Source organism: Rhinolophus sinicus, chromosome 2, assembly GCF_057876585.1.
Source record: "Rhinolophus sinicus isolate RSI-liver-muscle chromosome 2, RSI-T2T, whole genome shotgun sequence".
NCBI classification, from domain to species: domain Eukaryota; kingdom Metazoa; phylum Chordata; class Mammalia; order Chiroptera; family Rhinolophidae; genus Rhinolophus; species Rhinolophus sinicus.
Genome location: NC_142502.1, coordinates 27,688,627 through 27,707,585, shown reverse-complemented (window position 1 = coordinate 27,707,585; position 18,959 = coordinate 27,688,627). Strand labels below are relative to the sequence as shown.

Below are 18,959 nucleotides of genomic sequence, written 5' to 3'. Positions count from 1 at the left end.
AATTTATTTAATCAATCCACTACAAAGAGGAGGCTGTTTCTAGTTTTTATTATCATGACTAAAACCGTAGTAAATACCTTGTGACTTTTTTGGGGGGAAGTTTACTCCTTAGGAAAGTTATTATTGGATAAAAGTTTACACATATTTATGCCTTTTAAAATTCAGTGACAGATTGCTTTCTACAAGTGTTAGAAAACTCAACATTATTACTGACAATTGAGTGTGGACACCATTTGCACTGTATGCTTTCTGACAACGGGTATTATTAATATTTAAAATGTTTTGGTTATTGAATATATATACAGTAATCCAAATGTAGTCGTATACTTGTTGCTGAAGTTTACATATTTTGGCAACTGTAAAAGTGAACTTTTTCCATATGTTTATTATTTGCATTTTCTTATAATGATTTGTGTTCTCATATCCTTACTTAATCACCTAATAGGCCCTTACACATTTTCTTACCGATTTCTTTGTTCTCAGCGTCACACTTATAATATTAACTGAAAATATTTCCCATAATCTGTTGTGCCCTTTTACTTTTGGGGCTGTTTACCTCTGTTCAGAAATGCAAAGTTTTGTTTTTATGTAGCTGTTGTTTTTATGTAGCTGCATCTATCGTCCCTTCCCTTTGTAATTTGGTACAGTGTTTTTACCATTCATCTTACTCATTTATCTGTTAGAATGAAAAGGAACATCAGATTCTCTGCTTCAAGAGAGCACTTAGCTAATTTGTTATCCAGGTAGTGAGGAGAAAATGGCTCTAAAGGAGATGATTGGCCACAGTTCCATCCTGGAGGATGGAAGAAGGGCTCGAGGGGCAGGCAGGTGTGGAGTCATAGCAGGTCAGCATCAGGTGGACCAGTGGCCCGCACTTCCCATGGTGAGCACCATATCCAAGGCAAGCATGAGCCACAGTGATCCTGGTCACCAGGGGATATTTTTGTATATTTTTTAATTTTGATTATTATTAATTTTTTTTTTTTTTTTTTTGTGTGTGTGTGTGTGTGTGTGTATTCAAGGGGATGTTTGGCTTTTTTGTGTTATATTGCATTGCTCCTATTATAAAATCTTTCTCTATCTAGGAATTAAAAAATATGTATATCCTATTTTTGTTTTGAGTTTTTTCAAGCTTCAATTTGATGGGAAAATTTTGAATGTATGGTATGGAAAAAAGACTAACTTTTTAAAAATAGTTAACTGTCTCACCATAGTTCATTGACCAGTTGTCCCTCCATATATATTTGTGATTCTTTATTATTAGTCTTATTTTCATTCCCTTTAAAATTAGGGATGCATTTTATAATAATATATTCTTTTGAACTGAATAATGATCGTCAGTTAATTCAGACAAATTTTCCTGTAATAGAAAGCTGTCATATTAAAATACACACTCTATTTTCGAAAGTGAAAGGTTAATGTAAACTCTTAACTTTTAATCCCTCAACTGCTTAATGACAGACCTCTCTCAGCAAAATAATGTATTGTTTATTCAGACTGTGTCTCCAAAGTTCTCCTCAGATGTTTCTGTTTATGTGTAGGATTCCTGAATAGCTGTTCACATACCCAATTTTACCATGATGTGTTTTTCAAGATCATTATTTTTATCAGATATGGGGACAATATTAATGAATTTTGTTCTTTAAAAATAATTCTACAGGTTACCAACTATCACATAAATCATAGTATGTTTTGGTAAATTTACAAATAAACAAAAGAGATAACTTTTTCATTTTTTCCCTTTGTTTCCATCTTTTTGTTTTAGACAGTTCATTTTTAATTGAAGGAAGCTGCTTCTACTTGGGAGTGGCCAGAGAAGTGAGAAAACCACATGGAAGACTCCCAGGATTTAAATGAACAATCAGTAAGTCAATTCAATTGCAAGTTTGCTGAAAAAAGTTGTGGTAAAACTACTCAAAATCATACTAAAAGGAATATTGTAAAAAACAAGTTTTTGGGTTTTTTTCAAACATATAGTTTAGTTGATTTTGGAATTCTCTTTCAAGACCATTAAATAGACCTTGGGGAATTTATGCTGTTCCTGCTTAATGGTATCATGTTTTGAGGTCTCCTTTGATTGTCTACTTGTAAAGCCACTAGTAGAAAGACTAGGGCATTGAAATCATGCTAAGTGTTTTAGGCAGTATAAGCAATTTTACACACCTCCTTTATTGCTTTTATTTCAAATGTGCTTAGATAGCGCATATATCGCTGGATGTCAGAAGCATAAAAAGAGAAAGTATATTGCCAAAATGCCTATTGTTCATTTCAAAGATGGCAACCACAGTCCTCAAGGGCTTGCCTTATTTTGCTAAACTCTTTGCACATTGAAGAATGCACAAGATTGGTGGCCATCCTTCTAAGATTCTGATTTCTCAAAGGGAAAGGGTTTATATGGCCTTTCCTCCTAACTTATTAGTAGTGTCTCTGTGACACCAGTTCTTTGGTTTACGGAACTGGAATCAGTGGAAGGTCTTCCCCCCACTCTCCCATACTATTGCCAATTTCTGAACACAGACAACTAGTGATATCATGAGTAAGGAGACGTGTACCTACCTAGTGTGTGTATGTAGACTGATGCTATTCTTTATTAGCTTATGTGATCATGATTTGATCTTGCAGTCTAATGTTTCTGTCAGGCAACAGAGGGCAGTGTGTTTATATATAGTAATGGTGAGTCTAGAAAAGATTTCTACAATGAGTTCAATTTTAAAATACAGAGGAATATGTATCCTGGTATATACATGCCATTACATGTTAACTTTTTTCTAGTAAGTGTTTCATTTAAAAGAAATGATAATTAAGTCTTTAATTTACATACAGATATGACCATTTTCTGATTTAATTATATATTCTACTAGTATGTAATTTCACATGAAATCAGTGCAGGAAAAATGGAACAAAAAATTACAAAGCCATAACACTTTTTAAAAATCTGTCAAATGGTAGAGATGTTATTCCTCAAAAATTGCCTGACTTTTTTAGTAAAGTAGATAAACGGCAATTGGGAGGCAGGGGCTTTGGAGTAATTTTTCTTTTTTCAGTGCTTTTTATTGAACTTAAATATTCTTAGCGTGGACTCTAATACAATGGACAAGAACCAGCATGATGATATGTCGTCCATGCCATTGCATGTTTATGGGTTCCAGTGGTGTCAGAGGTTGGTACGTGTGACCACGTGCATACCTGAGTGACTGATGACATCATCTTTGTGGTGCTGCTTTGTGAGAGGGCTACCATTGATCTGTGCTTTGTTCTGACATACTAGCAGTCACGTAAAAGTCTGCGTGCGTGTGTGTGTACATGTGTGCATGTGCGTGTGTTAGATTTATCAGCTGTCTCTGTTTTCCAGAGACCCAGGGGTTTCCCAGAACATGGAACGTTCAGAGCTAAAATAGGTGGAGTTCCCACAAACCAGGATGTGTGATCCAGTTAATCAACATTAGGGTGTGCGTGTGCTCAAGAACGAATGTCTTGTTTTGAAGATAATGGATGCTAGAGACAGTGTGTTTTTGTGTTTGACCTTAGAGCGAGGTTATTACCCAAGGTGCTTCATACCACTTTTACAAAATGAAACCCAGCACTTGCCAATCATATATAATTTTCTCATCTTGATATTTTAGGGTTATGGAGCTCACTATTTAAAAAAAAAAGTAAAAAAAGTTAAAAAAAAAAATTTAAAGTGCCTGGTGTTACTAATGTGAAGCCAGGTTTGAGAACCAGAAATCTAGGGTGACCTTCTCGCCTCTCAGCTTGAGCCCCACTGCTGAATTTAGGATGAGAATGGAAGACAGAAGAAAACAATGCTCTTCGCTGTCCCTTTCTCTTTCCGCTCCCCCACATTGAACTGTCCACCTGAGGATTATGATCTAGTCAGTCAAATTGAAAGCTGCTGATCTGTGAATGGTTTGCTAGGCCATCAAGAGTGAGTGCTTCCGGTTTAAACCACAGGAAGCTTGAAGATTGTGTCAAGGGTTAATTGATGGCTTTAATTTTATAAACATTATAAATCCTTCCTCCTCCTTCAACATTCTTAGACCAGAGGACCATATAGACCAATCTTTTCATCTTGTACACATACAGAGGGATGCTTGGGACTGCGAAATGGCTTTCCCATATTGGCATGGCTGGCAAGTGCCAGAGTTGGGACTTCATACAGGTCTTCTGACTCCAAGTCCAAAGCTCTCTTCATAACATCAACACGCCTTATCGCTTTTGGGTTTTCTTATTTTGACATTCATCCCCACAGAAATGTCACAAAAGTCAGAATCAACCCCTTTTACATTGAAATGATTTCTACTGGGATGAGATCTTTAAATTATTTTAAATCTTGCAGAGTATATTAATGTCTCAAAATTTTTTGAAAAATGATTCTTAGTGTTAACATAGAGCAAAGAGGATGGAATTATTAGGTTGGTGCAGAAGTAGTTGCAGTTTTTGCAATTATTTTTAACCTTCTAAACTGCAATTATTTTTGTACCAACCGAATAAAAGAAGGTTCATATTAAGATGAAAGAGAATTTACTTAGATCATAGTTATTTGACCTCAAGAAGAATTCTTTCTTTAGGCGTAGACATAACAATAGTGTTATTTATTGCCCGTATACACTCTGTGTAGCATTTTTCATACCCTCTCCAGTCCTTATTATATCCTTGCAATATAATTATTATAGTCACCATTTTAGAGATAAGAAAACTATGACTCAGAGAGTATCAAGGTTAAACAAATGTTAAGTAGCAGAGATTAGAATTGAACCCACTTTTATCTGTTCTTACAACTTATAATGGATTTTGCATGATACAGCATACTCGTAGTATAACGGGGAAAGGCTTGAACTCTGAAGTCAGACATCCCTGACACTTAAACACTTCGTAGCGACTGGGAAATTACTTAAACTCTTGCTCATCTGTAGAGTGGGGAGGGTAATAAAGTGAAGTGATATGAACAGCTTAGCACATGCCTTGCTTAGAGTGAAAACTCTATAAACATTACCTGCTATCGTAATTACCTGACAAATTCAAATGGTCTTTAATGAGTATGCATTCATTCTTGTGTTAATATATCCATCTGTCTTCTGGGACATCCCTGCCTAGAAGTACATAGGTCTACAAACTCAGCAGATGAAAACTGACCTCACCAGCTTTTCTCTCTCAATTTTTCTCCCTTTCTCCTCTGTTTCAGTGCTTGCCATCGTCAGCTTGAGTAGATTAAGTCAGAAAACGGAATCATCCTTTTCTCAGTCATCCCCATCTCAAAGCCCTGTCCATTCTTGATGTTTAATGTCTCTCAAAACTGTTCTTTTAGCTCCAGCTCTTTGTTTTGGATCTTGATTTGATCGCTTGGCTGTATTTTTCTGCTTTAACTTACTTTTAGAATGAGCTTTCTAAAATACATACCTGAATATATCACTGTCCTACTTAATATCTTTCCCAGACACTTTCTTGCCCTCAGGAGAAAGTCAGTCCCACGTGTGTAGTAAAGTGCACAGCTTAATTGCTTACCTGCATCTCTCCAGTTTTATTTCTGGCTTCTTTTGATTCCCTGAATCTTTCAGGTTCTCTGAGGTTTCTATGCTTTTGCTAGTGCTATAGCCTCTTCACCACTCGGATAACTTGTAAATCTTGAAGACTCAGTATGGGTATCACTACCTCTGGGCAAGCCTCTGAAATTGCCTCCTTCTTCCCTGCGCTGTCCGCCAAGTTGGATCAGGGGCCTTTATAGTGTGTTTTCATACTCTTTGGTATTTACCTCTATCCGAGGACTTACCCCACAGAACTGAAATCTTACCTGTTTATTTGCCTCTCCACTAGATTATAAACTATGTGAGAGTAATAACAGGTTTTGCTGATCTTGTATCCTTACTTCTTAGCACAATTCTTGCTGATATTCAAGAAATGTTTTCTTCAAAAGCTTTTATATACTGTTGGTAAGGTATATGAATGAATAGCCAGGCAAATTTTAGAAAGCCAAAATGTTATTCTAAGAATGGATTACTGACTTAGGAACTCATGTTTCACATGCATACTTTATGCATACTTTTAAAAAAATGCATAAAAAGTGTAACACTGGTTTAATATCATGTGATCAAAACAAAGTTTGGTCCTGAAACAGTTTTTTTTTTTCTTTATTTTACATTATATCTGTATCTTATTTTATAGTCTGGCTTAGAGGATCTAGGGAATTTAAAGAGGTAAGCATTTAAAGTAAGATTTAACTTTCATACTTATGTGAAATTCTGTATTATAATTTCACAATTACTTAGAAGCACTTTAAGTTATATCCAATTATAGCTCACTACAGTTTTTAACTAAATATTATTTTAACTAAATATGGATTGTTATTGCATACCATTTGCCAAAATCTAGAAAGTAAATATTAGGCTTTTCTTCCGTTAGCTGTGATCGGTCGTTAGCAGCTGCCTATGTTGAGAAGGAGCCTAAAGCTACTCCCGGCTCATGGGAAGAATCACATTATCAATTTAGTACAATCTGCCATGGACTTGGTAAGGAGGAGAGGTGGCACCAGAACTGTATACCTGCTCGTCCTGGTCTGGACAGTTGTCAGCATCTTTGAGCACTTTGTTTTGATAGTATAGATGCAACTGAGAGCTATGACATCTTTGGGTACCAAAAGTCTCTTAGTTGAACTTACAGCTTACATGTTGTATATTGATTGTCCAATAATTCTGCGTTATAAATAAAAATGAAAACAACTGTTTATGATAGAAATAGAACCTATTTATTTCATGCTTTAATAATCTTGAGAAGGCAGAAAAATGTTTTGCTATCAGACATACTGCTAATGGAAAATGTTCACTGATGAAAAGAGCTTACATTCATTGGTAAGCACCATACTAAGTGCTTTATGTGATTCCTCTTCTGGAACATTAGACCAGCCCTGTGTGGTGGGCTCTGCCATAACCCCAGCTACAGAAGAGCCCACTGAAGCTGAGTTTAGAGATTGTATTTAAGGTTGTGATAGCTAGAAAGCGGTGCTGATGGAATGTGAGCTCACATAGTCTTATTCCAGAATCCATGCTGCTAAACACATTATTTGGCTTGTTTTGATCCACTTAAATGGTTTTTAGAACCTTCAATACATTTGGTGTTTTAAAAGTATCCATTAAAACTAAACTTGATCTCCACTTATTTAAACAAAGAGCAAAGGTTTTAAATATCATGCGTCTTGATGAGAAATGCATATTCCACCGTGACTACAAATCAACTGCACAATCTTCATTAGTAAATATTTTGAACAGGCAGTCATAAGATAGGAGAATGTATGAAAATTGTATGATAATTCAGCTCGTTAAATTAAACAAATACTTAAAGATTCCTCACTCTCTGTCAGGAACTTTGTTAAACTGAGGATTAAAAGGTAAATATAATACAATTTCTGTCCTTCCCCAAATTTTAGTTTAGAATAAGATTGCAAGATGTTATGTCAAGTTTTGAAGTTATTTTAAAATGAGATTTGGACAGTGGCTATTAATTTATTCAGTGAATATTTGTGAAGAACTGTTATATTTGAAGCATGGTTTTAGATGTTGGAAATATTTGGTGGACAAATATTATTTCCATGGAGCTTATATTGTAGTGGGGGGAGTGGAACAGTAAGCAAATACAGTATTTTAGGTAGTAATATAAGTGCAAGGAGAAAAAAACATAAAGCAGGGAGGCCGATAGGAAGTTCTGGAGGCAGATGGGTGAGTGGGGAAAACTAGTTTTTGGAGAGTAGGTAGATGGATCTTACTGAGAAGACGGCATTTGTGCAAAGATTTGAAGGAGATGAAGGAGTGAGTCGTGTTAGTATCGGGAAAAGTGGATTTTGGTTAGAAGGAGAAGCAACTGCAAAAACTGTGAGGTGGCAGCATGAGTGGTACATTCAAGGAATAGAAAGGAGGCCAGTGTTGGTGGCGGTAGTGGAGAAAATAAGGCAGAGATAAGGAGGTAACTATGATATGAAGGTGGAGGAGTATAGATTTTGTAGGGTTTTTAGGCTATTTTAGAGCTTGGGCTTTCCTCTGAGAGACATGTGAAGCAATTGGAGGAGCTTAGGGATGACATGATGTGACTTACGTTTTTAAAAAATCACCCCATTTGCTATGTTGAAATCAGCCTGTGTGGTGACAAGAGTAGAAACTGGGCTATTGTAAGTACCCAGATGTGCAAAGGCAAGATGGCAGTGGAGGTGGTGAGAAATGACTGGATTGAGGATGTGTTTTGAATGTAGAGCCAAGAACATTTGCTGATGGATTGGATGTGGATTGTGAGAGAAACATAAGAGTCAGAGATGACTTCAAGGTCTTTGTCCTGAGCGATGGGAAAGAATGCAATTGGCTTTTAGCGACATGGGATGACTTAGAAGGAACAGATTGTGTGTGGAGATCAGGAGTTAAGTTTTAGACATGGAAGCAGAGACATTGTCTTGTTTTCACCAATCATGTTTCATACTCCTTTTCTTCTGGTGCACCGAGGACTACACTTCCTATCCCCGTTCATTTAGACTGGACCATATAACTAGTTTTGGTACATAAAATGCAAGAGTAAGTGATGTGCATATCATTTCCAGGCTAGGGAGTGAGAAGCCTCTGCACAATTCTTTTGTCAGTATGTTCCCCTAGTATGAAGAATGAGGACGAAGCCTCACCTAAAGATGGTGGCGCCCCAAGGTAGAAGAAGGCTGCATTCCTGAGACACTGCATGGAGGACAGATTGCCAGGAGAGTATTAAGCAACTGAGTTAATAGGGACATATTGAGTTTTACCTGATGTGAGACTTATAAGTGGATATGTTGGGCAGTCAGTTAGATGTAACCATTTGGAACTCAGAAGAGAAGGTTGAACTTGAAATATAAGTTTGGGAAGCTTCACGGTATCAGTGATATTTAAAGAAATATTGTTGGTTGAGATCACTAAGAGAGTAAATGTAGATAGAGATCAGTGAAAAGGCCTAAGTGTAGTCAGTGAATTTTCCTTCAATGTGCTTGCTTCCAAATTTTCCAGCAATAGCGTTATACATGGGTTACTTGTTTTTGAGTTCACCTCTCTCAGGGGAGAAAGAGCCAGCATACAGATGATTAGGTATTGAGACATCATTAACTTTTTGCATTTTTTTTATCAAAGTAACAAAAAGCATACATATTTAGAGGAAAATAATCAACAACTATTTATTATTCTCTCAGTGCTGTGTTTATAGATATGATGTTTCTAGCATTCTAACAATGAAGAGTTGGCTTACATCAGGTCTTTCTTAATTTCAGCATTATTGACATTTGGGGCCAGATAATTCTTTGTAGTGTGGGCTGTCCTATGCATTATATGATGTTTAGAAGCATTTCTGGTATCTACCCACTAGATGTCAGTAGCACCTCCTTCCCTCCCCCACTCTGGCTCTCTGCTGAGAATCAAAAATGTCCCTAGACATGGACAAATGTTTTCTGGGGGAAGGGAAAAATCATTGGTCTATATTATGTCTGCTTTAAATGAGTTATTTGTTTATATGTTTATTCTCTGTAAAATATCTGAGGAGGTTTACCTGAACACTTAACATAATGTGCTATATTAAATTACTGGGGGAACTGGGATGAAAAGACAAAGACATGGAAATACAGAATTAAGCAAGAAAGCAAAATAACTTTGCCAAGTTCACAGTATAGAATAAGTACTGTGCTATCAGCAGGGCAGGTCTGTTCAAGAAAGGTCAAGAAGGGAATTATAGATAGGCAAGGTCATTCCTTAACTAGGTCTTGATAGAAGGGATGACATCGTATGGACACAACAGGTCCTATCCTAGCCTGGCGAACAGCAGGAATGAAAAACACACGGCAGTAAGGCCTGCCCAGGAACTATGGATGGATTAGAATGACTGACTCTGAAGCTCTGTGGGGATGAAGATGGGTAATCTCACTGAGAAGTCTTGAGACCAGACTGAAAAAAGCTTTGAAGTGGAAGGAGGAAGACAGATCAGGAGAGACAGAGAAAAAATGAGGAAACAAAGGGAAGATCAGGGCAATACAGTCTCAGAGCCAATGACCAAGATAACTTTCAAGAGGAAATGGTCGTCACTGTCTGAGACTTCAAGGTCCAGCAGATGGGGATTGAGAAAACAGATGGTTCGTTTGTTCATGAGACGGTCATTGGTGGCACTTCAGCATACAGTCCCATTAGGGTTGTCGCAAGAAGAGACATCGCAAAGGTCCAATACAGAGAAGATGGGGAGGGGAAGCCTGTGTGCTAAAAGAAGAGAAACTGAACACTAGTTGAAGGGAGCAGCTTTTTCAAACAAAATAAGGCTTGTGTGTGGTTGTGGACGCAGAGAAGAACTCATTGGAGGACAGAATCAGGTTATTGCACATGATGCTCAGTGGAGAGCAGAATGAAGAGGATGATGTTGGCGTGAGGGCGGATAGCACCCTCTAACCCAGAAAATGTTAGGGAATGTGCTAATCCTTGACTATTCCAAGGTTCCCTCCCTTGATGGTATTTTTTTTTTTTAAGTAACATAGGAGGAAACTGCATTTATTCACACAAGGTCAGGAAGTGGATGGAAGCTTGGTAGGATTAAGGATCTAAGCAGACAGAAGATTAACAATGGCCACTATTAAAAAAAAAAATAGTAGGTGATCTCCTAGAACTCAACATTTAGATTATTGAGAGACATTTTCAGTTTTCCTTTAGCAAAGTAGGTCACACTGACTAGGATTGAAGACTATATGTTAGTATTGAAAATTAATTATTTATTAATTAGCTAATTAATTAATTAATGCATTGGAACCAGTAAGAAGAGACAAGAGAAAAATAAACACTTTTGTGGTTAATGAAAATGCCTCCCGTCTTTGGAAGAAACTGCTTGCGCTGTTTTCTTTGGATATCAGTATATCCAACAAAAAGAACAGCCTATTTATTTATATGTGATTGGGTCAAATTTAACAATAGAGTCAGATTGAAAAAGTACTTCTCTCAAAGTACACGAAATATTATCATTTCATACCTTTTGAATTAAGGATTGATTTCTCTGCTCAGACTTCTTTAGGATGCAGAGACCCTTGTAGGGGTTAATATGTTAAGAAATTCATGTGAACTCTCTTTGCAGGAGCCAGGATAGCAGTGGAAGAAGGTCTGGGGAAAAAAAATAAAAAAGCAAACGAAAGTTCAAAAAGAAAGGACAAACATGGCCTACTTACTTTCTTTAGCTTTCATTATTTTGCCCAAACTGCTGTGGATGATACATGTGGACAGTGGATTATAACTAGATTGTGAGCCTCAGATGCTCATAGCTAACATTTATGCAGTCCCCCTCTGGGCTTTGTAAATGCTTTTTGTATATTAACTCATTTAATTCTCCCAACAGTTTGATGAGGTGGGCACTATTATCCTCCAGTATATAGGTAAGGGGTTACCCAGGTAGTGGGTGGGGGAGCAGGATTTTAATCCGGGCACTCTGGCTCCTGAGCTGAGAATACTAGTTGCTAAAGGCATCTGCTGGGAAAATGCCCTATTTATTTTTCAGTCCTCACCCTGACTTGTGTCTTCAACAACAACAGCAACAAAATGAAATGTTTTGAGTTTTCAAACATAAGAAAACAAATTTGATCTGTGGTCATTTTTTTTCTACTATCATTTTCTTTAATTTGCAGATCTATCACACTGGAAATGGTGTGAAAAGAGTGGATTGAGGACTATAAAATAGATGGTATTTATTTTTCAATCTACTGATTACAAAAGAGACTTAGGTAGAATTTGTTTTTTCCACAGTAGGATTTTTTAGGAAGATTCAAAAGGACACATATTCCTTTTACATTAAATATCTTGCCTATTTTATATCCTTTTTCATATTGTCATGCTTGATACAGAAGTCTATAGGACTTTGTTTTACAGGTGTTGGGAATCTTTAGAGGTTTCACTATCTAAGTCCTTTATTTCAGAGATGCAGAAATGGAGGCTGAGAGGCTTTAAACACCTTATCAGGCTAAGACAATCACAACAGCATGATGTATTCAAATAAGAAATTTTGATTCATTTTAACAGCAAAACTAAACTTTGAATACTTTTACATACAACTTTTTAACATCTGGAAATCAAAATCAGCTCCCAGAAAATTGCATTGAATTATTGTTTTATTTAGAGGTTGATGAAATAATTTTATTTGAGCTTGCACTAAATTTGTTGGTAGATCAGGGTCATTTAAGAAAGCTCAAGCAAAGGTGTAAAACACTTTATTTTACATGTTTATTATTCTCTTAGTTATTATTTACTGCTCAATCAGCATTAACAGAAAAAAAAAAATTTGGCTGCTACGTCACTCTAATATAGGATTTCAAAGGACCTTATTAGAGAGAGATGTAATTTCATCCTCTGGACCTTTTATATAACAGAGTGCTTATTTGGGTTACTTCATTTTTGACCCGGAATTAAACAATAGATTAAAATTGTGCACAGGAAGTTAAAATATTTATTCAACAAAGATTTAAAAGTATGATTGTTTTTCAGATTGCTCAGGCTCTTTATAAGTTATTGCTTTATACTCTTATTTTAGCAAATTCCTGTCTAAATAGCCCCTGCCTCAAAGTTTTCTGTTTATTTCGCAAATCTTATAAAATGTATTTGATAACTACTACGTATAATCAGCATTTTCTAAATGTATAACTTTGACAAATTGATATACATTATATGCTTTTGTATATTGTTTAACTATATACAACCATAGTTTAGCTATGAGATTCAGTAATGAAAAATATACAGTAGATGTCACAGGTCGTAACAATGTTTTGTATATTAATATGAAGGGAAGTAAGCCTGAAGATAAGTAAATTCAAAGTAAAAAGCCTTTATAAAAAGGCTTCATGTCCTCAGTTTTAAAAGCATTTTCGTAAGATGACAGACACAAACGATGTCAGTGTACCACTAATTCTCGCTGTCTAGAAGTGCATGTATCCTTCATCAGACTCTTTTGAAGGTAGTCACCTCTGTTCTCTCACTCCAGGACTGCCTGCTCCCCCTTTCTTCAGTATGCTATGATTTGCATAATAATATCCACACCGATTCATGTTAGGCGTAATTGTTTCCATCTTCACTGGAAGATTGTGGAATTTATTTTTTCTTCCATGAAATAAAGTTTACATTGGCTGGGACCCCAGCTAGACTGATGCTTTTTTCTCAGTTTGTTTGTTTGTTTAATATCTTAGATTTTGAAAGCCATTCAAAATTAAAGGGCTTGCATATTATTCTAGAAAGATAATTTGTGATTGAAACCCTTTGTAAAAAAATCACAAGAGGCGTTTAAATATTTAAGTGACTCGTTATGGATGGTTGGATAAGAGGTCTTTCTAGAGTTCTGCGGAACACTTTTATGGTTTTTACTGTAATGGTATCTGCTTTTGGTTGATTCAAACACATTTTGTTGTACCTAAGTTGCTCTGTAAATCAGGACACATTAATGATAAGTGCAGGTTATGCATAATTACTTGTATTTTAGAATGTTCAATGAATGTACTAATTTGCAAGGGAGTGACTTTTAACATTGAATGTTTCTGATTTCATAGTTTTAATATTTTAATGCTAGACCAATTTTTCCCCTTTACTTTATTTGATTGTTTCTCACATTATAATTGGATTGTAGGTACATTATTTTAATTCTTGAGCCCTTAATGTCGAGCTTGATACTTAAGGGAATTAATTGAAGGCCTTCAGGATATTGGTGTTTGTTACATGGATTGAATGCTGACGTTGAGATCTTAAACTGGAAGTTGCTTTGCTATTCGATTCTATTAGATTTTATACAAGGAATTGGGTGGTGGGAGGATGTACTCCCAGTGTCTGGCTTTCTGTATCTTTGGGACAAGGAGCAAATTTAGGAATGATAGAAAAGGAAAATTTTTTTATTAAATTTTTTTCAGACTTTAAAATATTTTTAAACAATATCTTTTGGCATCTGGATGTATTTTAAAAAGCCCCCAGAAACTTATGTATGTCCACTTAAATAGTTTTGTTCTTTTTCTAAATGTTGTCCGTTTTGCAGAGTCTTTGCATGTTAAATCTTGAAGAGACAGCAGAGACCAAGCCATCCAACTCTTATCATTTCATAGATGTAATTAAAGTAAACTAAGGACCCAGGCGATAAAGAGGTTGTGCAGGGTAACACAGCTGGGGGTTGGGACAGTCAAGATTCAAGCTTGAGGTTTTGAATCCCAGGCTGTGTTCTTTATAATCCCAGCAGGCTTGGATTTCTCATGTCCCAGAGTTTTCAACTACGACATTAGTTGAAGTTTTGAGTCTAGAGAACTGTCATTGTCGAATTTTTGAAGTCACACAGAGTATAAACCTGTACTGAAAATTTCAGACTTATTTGCATCCACATTAATCCCCACCATATTCAGTTCCCAGTACTCCATAAACACAGTGAAAATTCTTAGCCAGGATTTCTCATCTTCAGTAGAATAATCTGAGGGGTTTTACACTGAACTCAACCATACGCCCTATGGCACAGAAAATGTGAACTAATTTTAATTACTTCTGAAGAAAATGTCATTAGAAGATGTCATTAATAAAAATGAAACGATAGAAGAATTGCATAGAAAGTTACTATTTATATTTTGTACTGTCTACATCAAGAACTGTTTGATTAGTCATGTATTCCTGTTTTTGTTCCTTTGAGATTCAGAAATTAAGTGCTCAATGGCAGCAGTAAGTTTTAGAATCTTGTATTCTGCTACATGTCACAGTTGCCAACACTTAGGCCATACCCCTTTCTCTTTCTCTTTTAACTTTACTTGGGCTATTTAATCCTTATTTTAAAGCATATTGTATTATAAACCACCAGACATGCTTTTTTAGAAACTAAGGAGACTCTGTGAACAAATAATTAAGCACTCATAGTCCTGCTTTTTTTCTAGAATATGGTGGATAGGGAGTTGAGTACATCAGTAACATAAATCACTATTCAGGGTTTCTATTTAAATTACTAGCCAACAAAGTATAGAAGACATTTTCAGTTGTCTACTAGTCATTTACCTCTTCTTTGTTAACAGAGTCCTGATTTTGTTGAGGGCCACTCACTGTCTTAGATGTTGAAGCCAGATTTGTGGTAATCTTAGTTTTCTTTGAAAGTGATTGGTCTAATGTTGGGCCAGTGACCCAAGGGGCTTCTGGGAAAGATCTCATTTCAGAGCTAAATAGAGTTCTGCAGGAAGGAGGCTCCTTTCTCTCATCCCTTTGCTGCTTACTGCTTTGGAGGCTATTGCAGGAGAATGTGATGCATTAGCCATTCTCTGACAATGAGGTGATAAGCCTAAGAATGAAAAGCCAACATGCTAAGGATGGCCAAGCTGAAGGACGGAGAGAGCTTGTGTCGTTGATGAAATCATTGAGCTGCCAAGCCTGGCACATCCTCCTTCCTGACTTCTTGCTTTAGAGATAATTGTATTTCTGAATTGAGATATTCTGTTATATTTGTTCAGGCATGCGTGTGTGTGTGTGTGTGTGTGTGTGTGTGTGTGTGTGTGTGTGTGTGTTTTCAGTCCCTGGTGGACAGGAAAGAAAAACTGGAAATTATTATTCCTGATCTTAAGGATCACATGATCCTGTGCTTCTCAAAACTGATTTTTTAAATGAGATAAGAATCCTTCTGTAACTAGGGATTACCTTATTCAATTTGTTTTACTTTTTAAATTTTTTGTTGAGATATAATTTATATACAACAAATTCTGTGTGTGTGTGTGTGTGTGTGTGTGTGTGTGTATGTGTATGTGTATGTGTATTCTGGACACAAATCCTTTTCAAATATATACTTTGCAGATGTTTTCTTTCATGCCTTTCATGATCTTAGTAGCTTGTTAATTACAAAGAAAAAAACACATCTGCTGGGATTTTAATTCACATTGCTTTGAATTGGTAAATTGTGTGGTGAGAATTAACATCTTAACAATGTCTTCTTTAATTGCTCTTAGCAATGTTTTATAGTTTTCAGCATACTGGTCCTGCACCTTGTTAGATTCATCCCTTAGTCTTTCATATTTTTGATGCTAGTACAAAAGTTTTTTATTTCAGTTTTCAATTGTTTATTCCTTATATATTTAAGTAAGTTGATTTTGGTATATTAATCTTTTATTATGCAACATTACCAAATAATTATTAGTTCGACTACATTAGGTTTTCTATATAGACAATTATAGTGTCTGTGAATAAAGACAATTTTAATTTTATATTCCTCAATCTAAATACCTCTTATTTCCCTTTATTGCCCTATCACAGTGACTAGAACCTTCAGTACAATGTTGAATAACTGTTGAGAGACCAGACATCCTCTATACCTCTTTACATCAAGTTGAGGATGGAATCTGCAGTAGTCCATAGAAAGTCTCAAATGAATCTTCTTAGAAGGCTCATGATTGATTTTGGGGAAAAAAAAAAAAATCACATATTGCCTTCTCCTCCATATTTTTGGTTTAAAATATAAACTAAACTTTAAAAATTTAGTAGTTAAATTATCTCACTCTAGCAGTGTTTCTTCCCAACCCCAAACATTGATGAAAGTGATGCTCTAGGAAGATGTGCTGTATTTAATCCTGTGGTTTTTTTATAGCATGTTTCTTTAAATCTAATTTGAGAAGCAAGGTTACATAATAAAATATGAGTCACATAAAATACATGTAAAAAATGCAAGGCAATGTAAAAACAAGTACAAGTTGTAGAACACTATACTGAATTATATTGTAGGCTGTATTATTAATTTAACTCAGGTCTCTACAACCAGATTGTTAGGTTTCTAAAAGGCGGAAACACACCTTCTTCTTCTTTTTGTCTACCATAGCCTGTAGCACAGTGCATTATATAAATTTTGTGGAGTGACTGTTTCATAAGAGCTTACTCAACTTGCAGATGTAGAGATCACTGGAAATAAGTAAGACTGTAATTATATTTGAGTGGTTAGAAATCAAATTAGAAGAAACAGATGCGTGTGTGAGTTGTGGGGTTGTATTGGATTGGAGGATAGGATGCCTATGAAATGGAAGTAGACTGTAGATCCATTATGATTAAGAAATAATACAGAACAAATGTTTCTCATATTGGAATCTGTGTACCTAGTGATGTGTTTCTTGAGGGAGTGGAGTTCAAGTTCTTCGTGGGAAAAAAAAAAAAAACCTTCTAAAATATTGTATGTTTGAGCAAACAAAATTACTATGCATGTTTTTGGGTCATGTGACTGACCCAGGACCTTATGAACAAGTACTTCTATGAAATTTTTGTACCGTAATTTTACATTTTTAATTATATTTTATGGGCTTAAATACATCACAGTGTCAACATTTATCTATTAATAGTTAATCTAATTACTTAATAATCCTCAAATTTGACTCTACAGATTCTATTCTTAACGGTCTTAAAGTCTGAGAAACACAGATGTAGGACAGTGAGCCAGAATAGGATGGATGAGACAACACTGGGCTACCCAGCTGTTTCTTGCCTCTATGCCCTCTGTGCTCCTATCTTCCAACTTTCTGAGATCAGCAGGTAGGAGCTGCTGTTCTACTGAGTGAGTCACTGCTGCCACTGCACCTCTGCTCTCCTTTGGAAGTTTGCCATGGCTCTCAGACCAAGAGGGCGCTGTCCCCTCTCCACGTTGTTTTGCCTCACATTGCCCACAACTTTCTCAAGTTACGGCTGCCCTGTTCCATGAACACAAGGCAGTTACTGTTGCAGACACTTATGAAGTTCTAGGGGAGGTTGTGGAGTGAGTGAAGTATAAGAAAGAACTTTAAACTCACTGTCACATATCACAGTTTATAGAACTTCATTAGTCATTCATTGCTCACTATTCCCAGAGGTCTCTCCTGTCTTGCACTAATTCCATGGGCTCCTTTTTTCTTATTCCTTTTGCATCTTCCCATCTCTTCTAGGTGTTCTGAATTTCTCTTTGTCCTTAATATCCTCAATTTCTCTCACTTTATGAGCAGGAACTCAGTTCTGTCATGGCCTCACCATCCAATCTATGTCCAGAGAACTTTGCTTTTTTTAATTCAAAAATCCATTAAAAGATATCAAAGTTTCAATTTATATATATATATATATATATATATATATATATATATATATATATGCCCTGGAAGGGGGTCATGTCATTTTCTAGGAGGCCATATCACCGTAGCACTAATTTTCTTTCTATTATAATTGACACACAAATATGCACGTTGATTTGTTTCTATTACAATTGACACACAAATATTCACGTAGAGTGTATATAATATACATATATACATGCATTTCACTAACTTTAATTTTCATTTTTATATGTAAAAATACATGGGAAATAAATGAACTTTTTGTTCTCAAGAATCTCAGAAATGCTTGATGATGCAATGCTACAGTTATAATTTATGAAAGAGTAAGAAAAGGCAACATCGTATTCTGGGAGGGACACTAAGGGTCAGAAAAATGGTTTCCAGTCTCCATCTCAGTCATTCAATTCCCCTATCATTTTACCTACAGCAACTTAACTCCCCTGAGCCTCTTTCCTCACCTGTAACTTTCATGCCTGTATAAGGTGCTCTGAAGATAGGAAGTTGCTTGGCATGATCATGGAACAAAAAGGAGGCGAGTGTACCTGCACATTGAGTGTATGGGACCAGGTAGCATATGAGATCAGAGGGGTTGTGTGGGGCTAAAACCTGTAAGCTTTGGTCAAAACTTCGGTTTTTACTCTGAGGGAAATGGGAAATCATTGGAAATATTTGAGCATATGTCTTTGACATGGTGTGACTTATATTTTAGATGGAGAACAGACTATAGGACAGCAGGGAAGGATTTGGGGGACCAGTTAGGAGGCTATAGAAGTAGTTCAGGCATGAGACAATGGTGGCTTGGGCTAAAGTCGTAACTATGGAAGTGATGAGAAGTGCTGGGATTCAAGATCTATTTCAAAGGTAGAGCCAGCAAGGTAAGCTAGTGGATTGGATGTTGGGT

The 18,959-nt window shown here is 36.1% G+C and overlaps 1 protein-coding gene across 4 annotated transcripts in view; it reads left to right on the top strand.

Moving 5' to 3' along the window:
* Nucleotides 1-18,959, top strand: part of EYA4 (EYA transcriptional coactivator and phosphatase 4) — a 287,111-nt gene that overhangs the window by 62,309 nt on the left and 205,843 nt on the right. For all 4 annotated transcript variants that reach the window (XM_019732796.3, XM_019732795.3, XM_019732792.3 and 1 more), the window contains one exon: nucleotides 1,766-1,864. In XM_019732796.3, coding sequence (XP_019588355.1) covers nucleotides 1,832-1,864 — 33 coding nt within the window. In that variant the 5' untranslated portion in view covers nucleotides 1,766-1,831. The remainder of the gene's footprint in view (nucleotides 1-1,765; nucleotides 1,865-18,959) is intronic.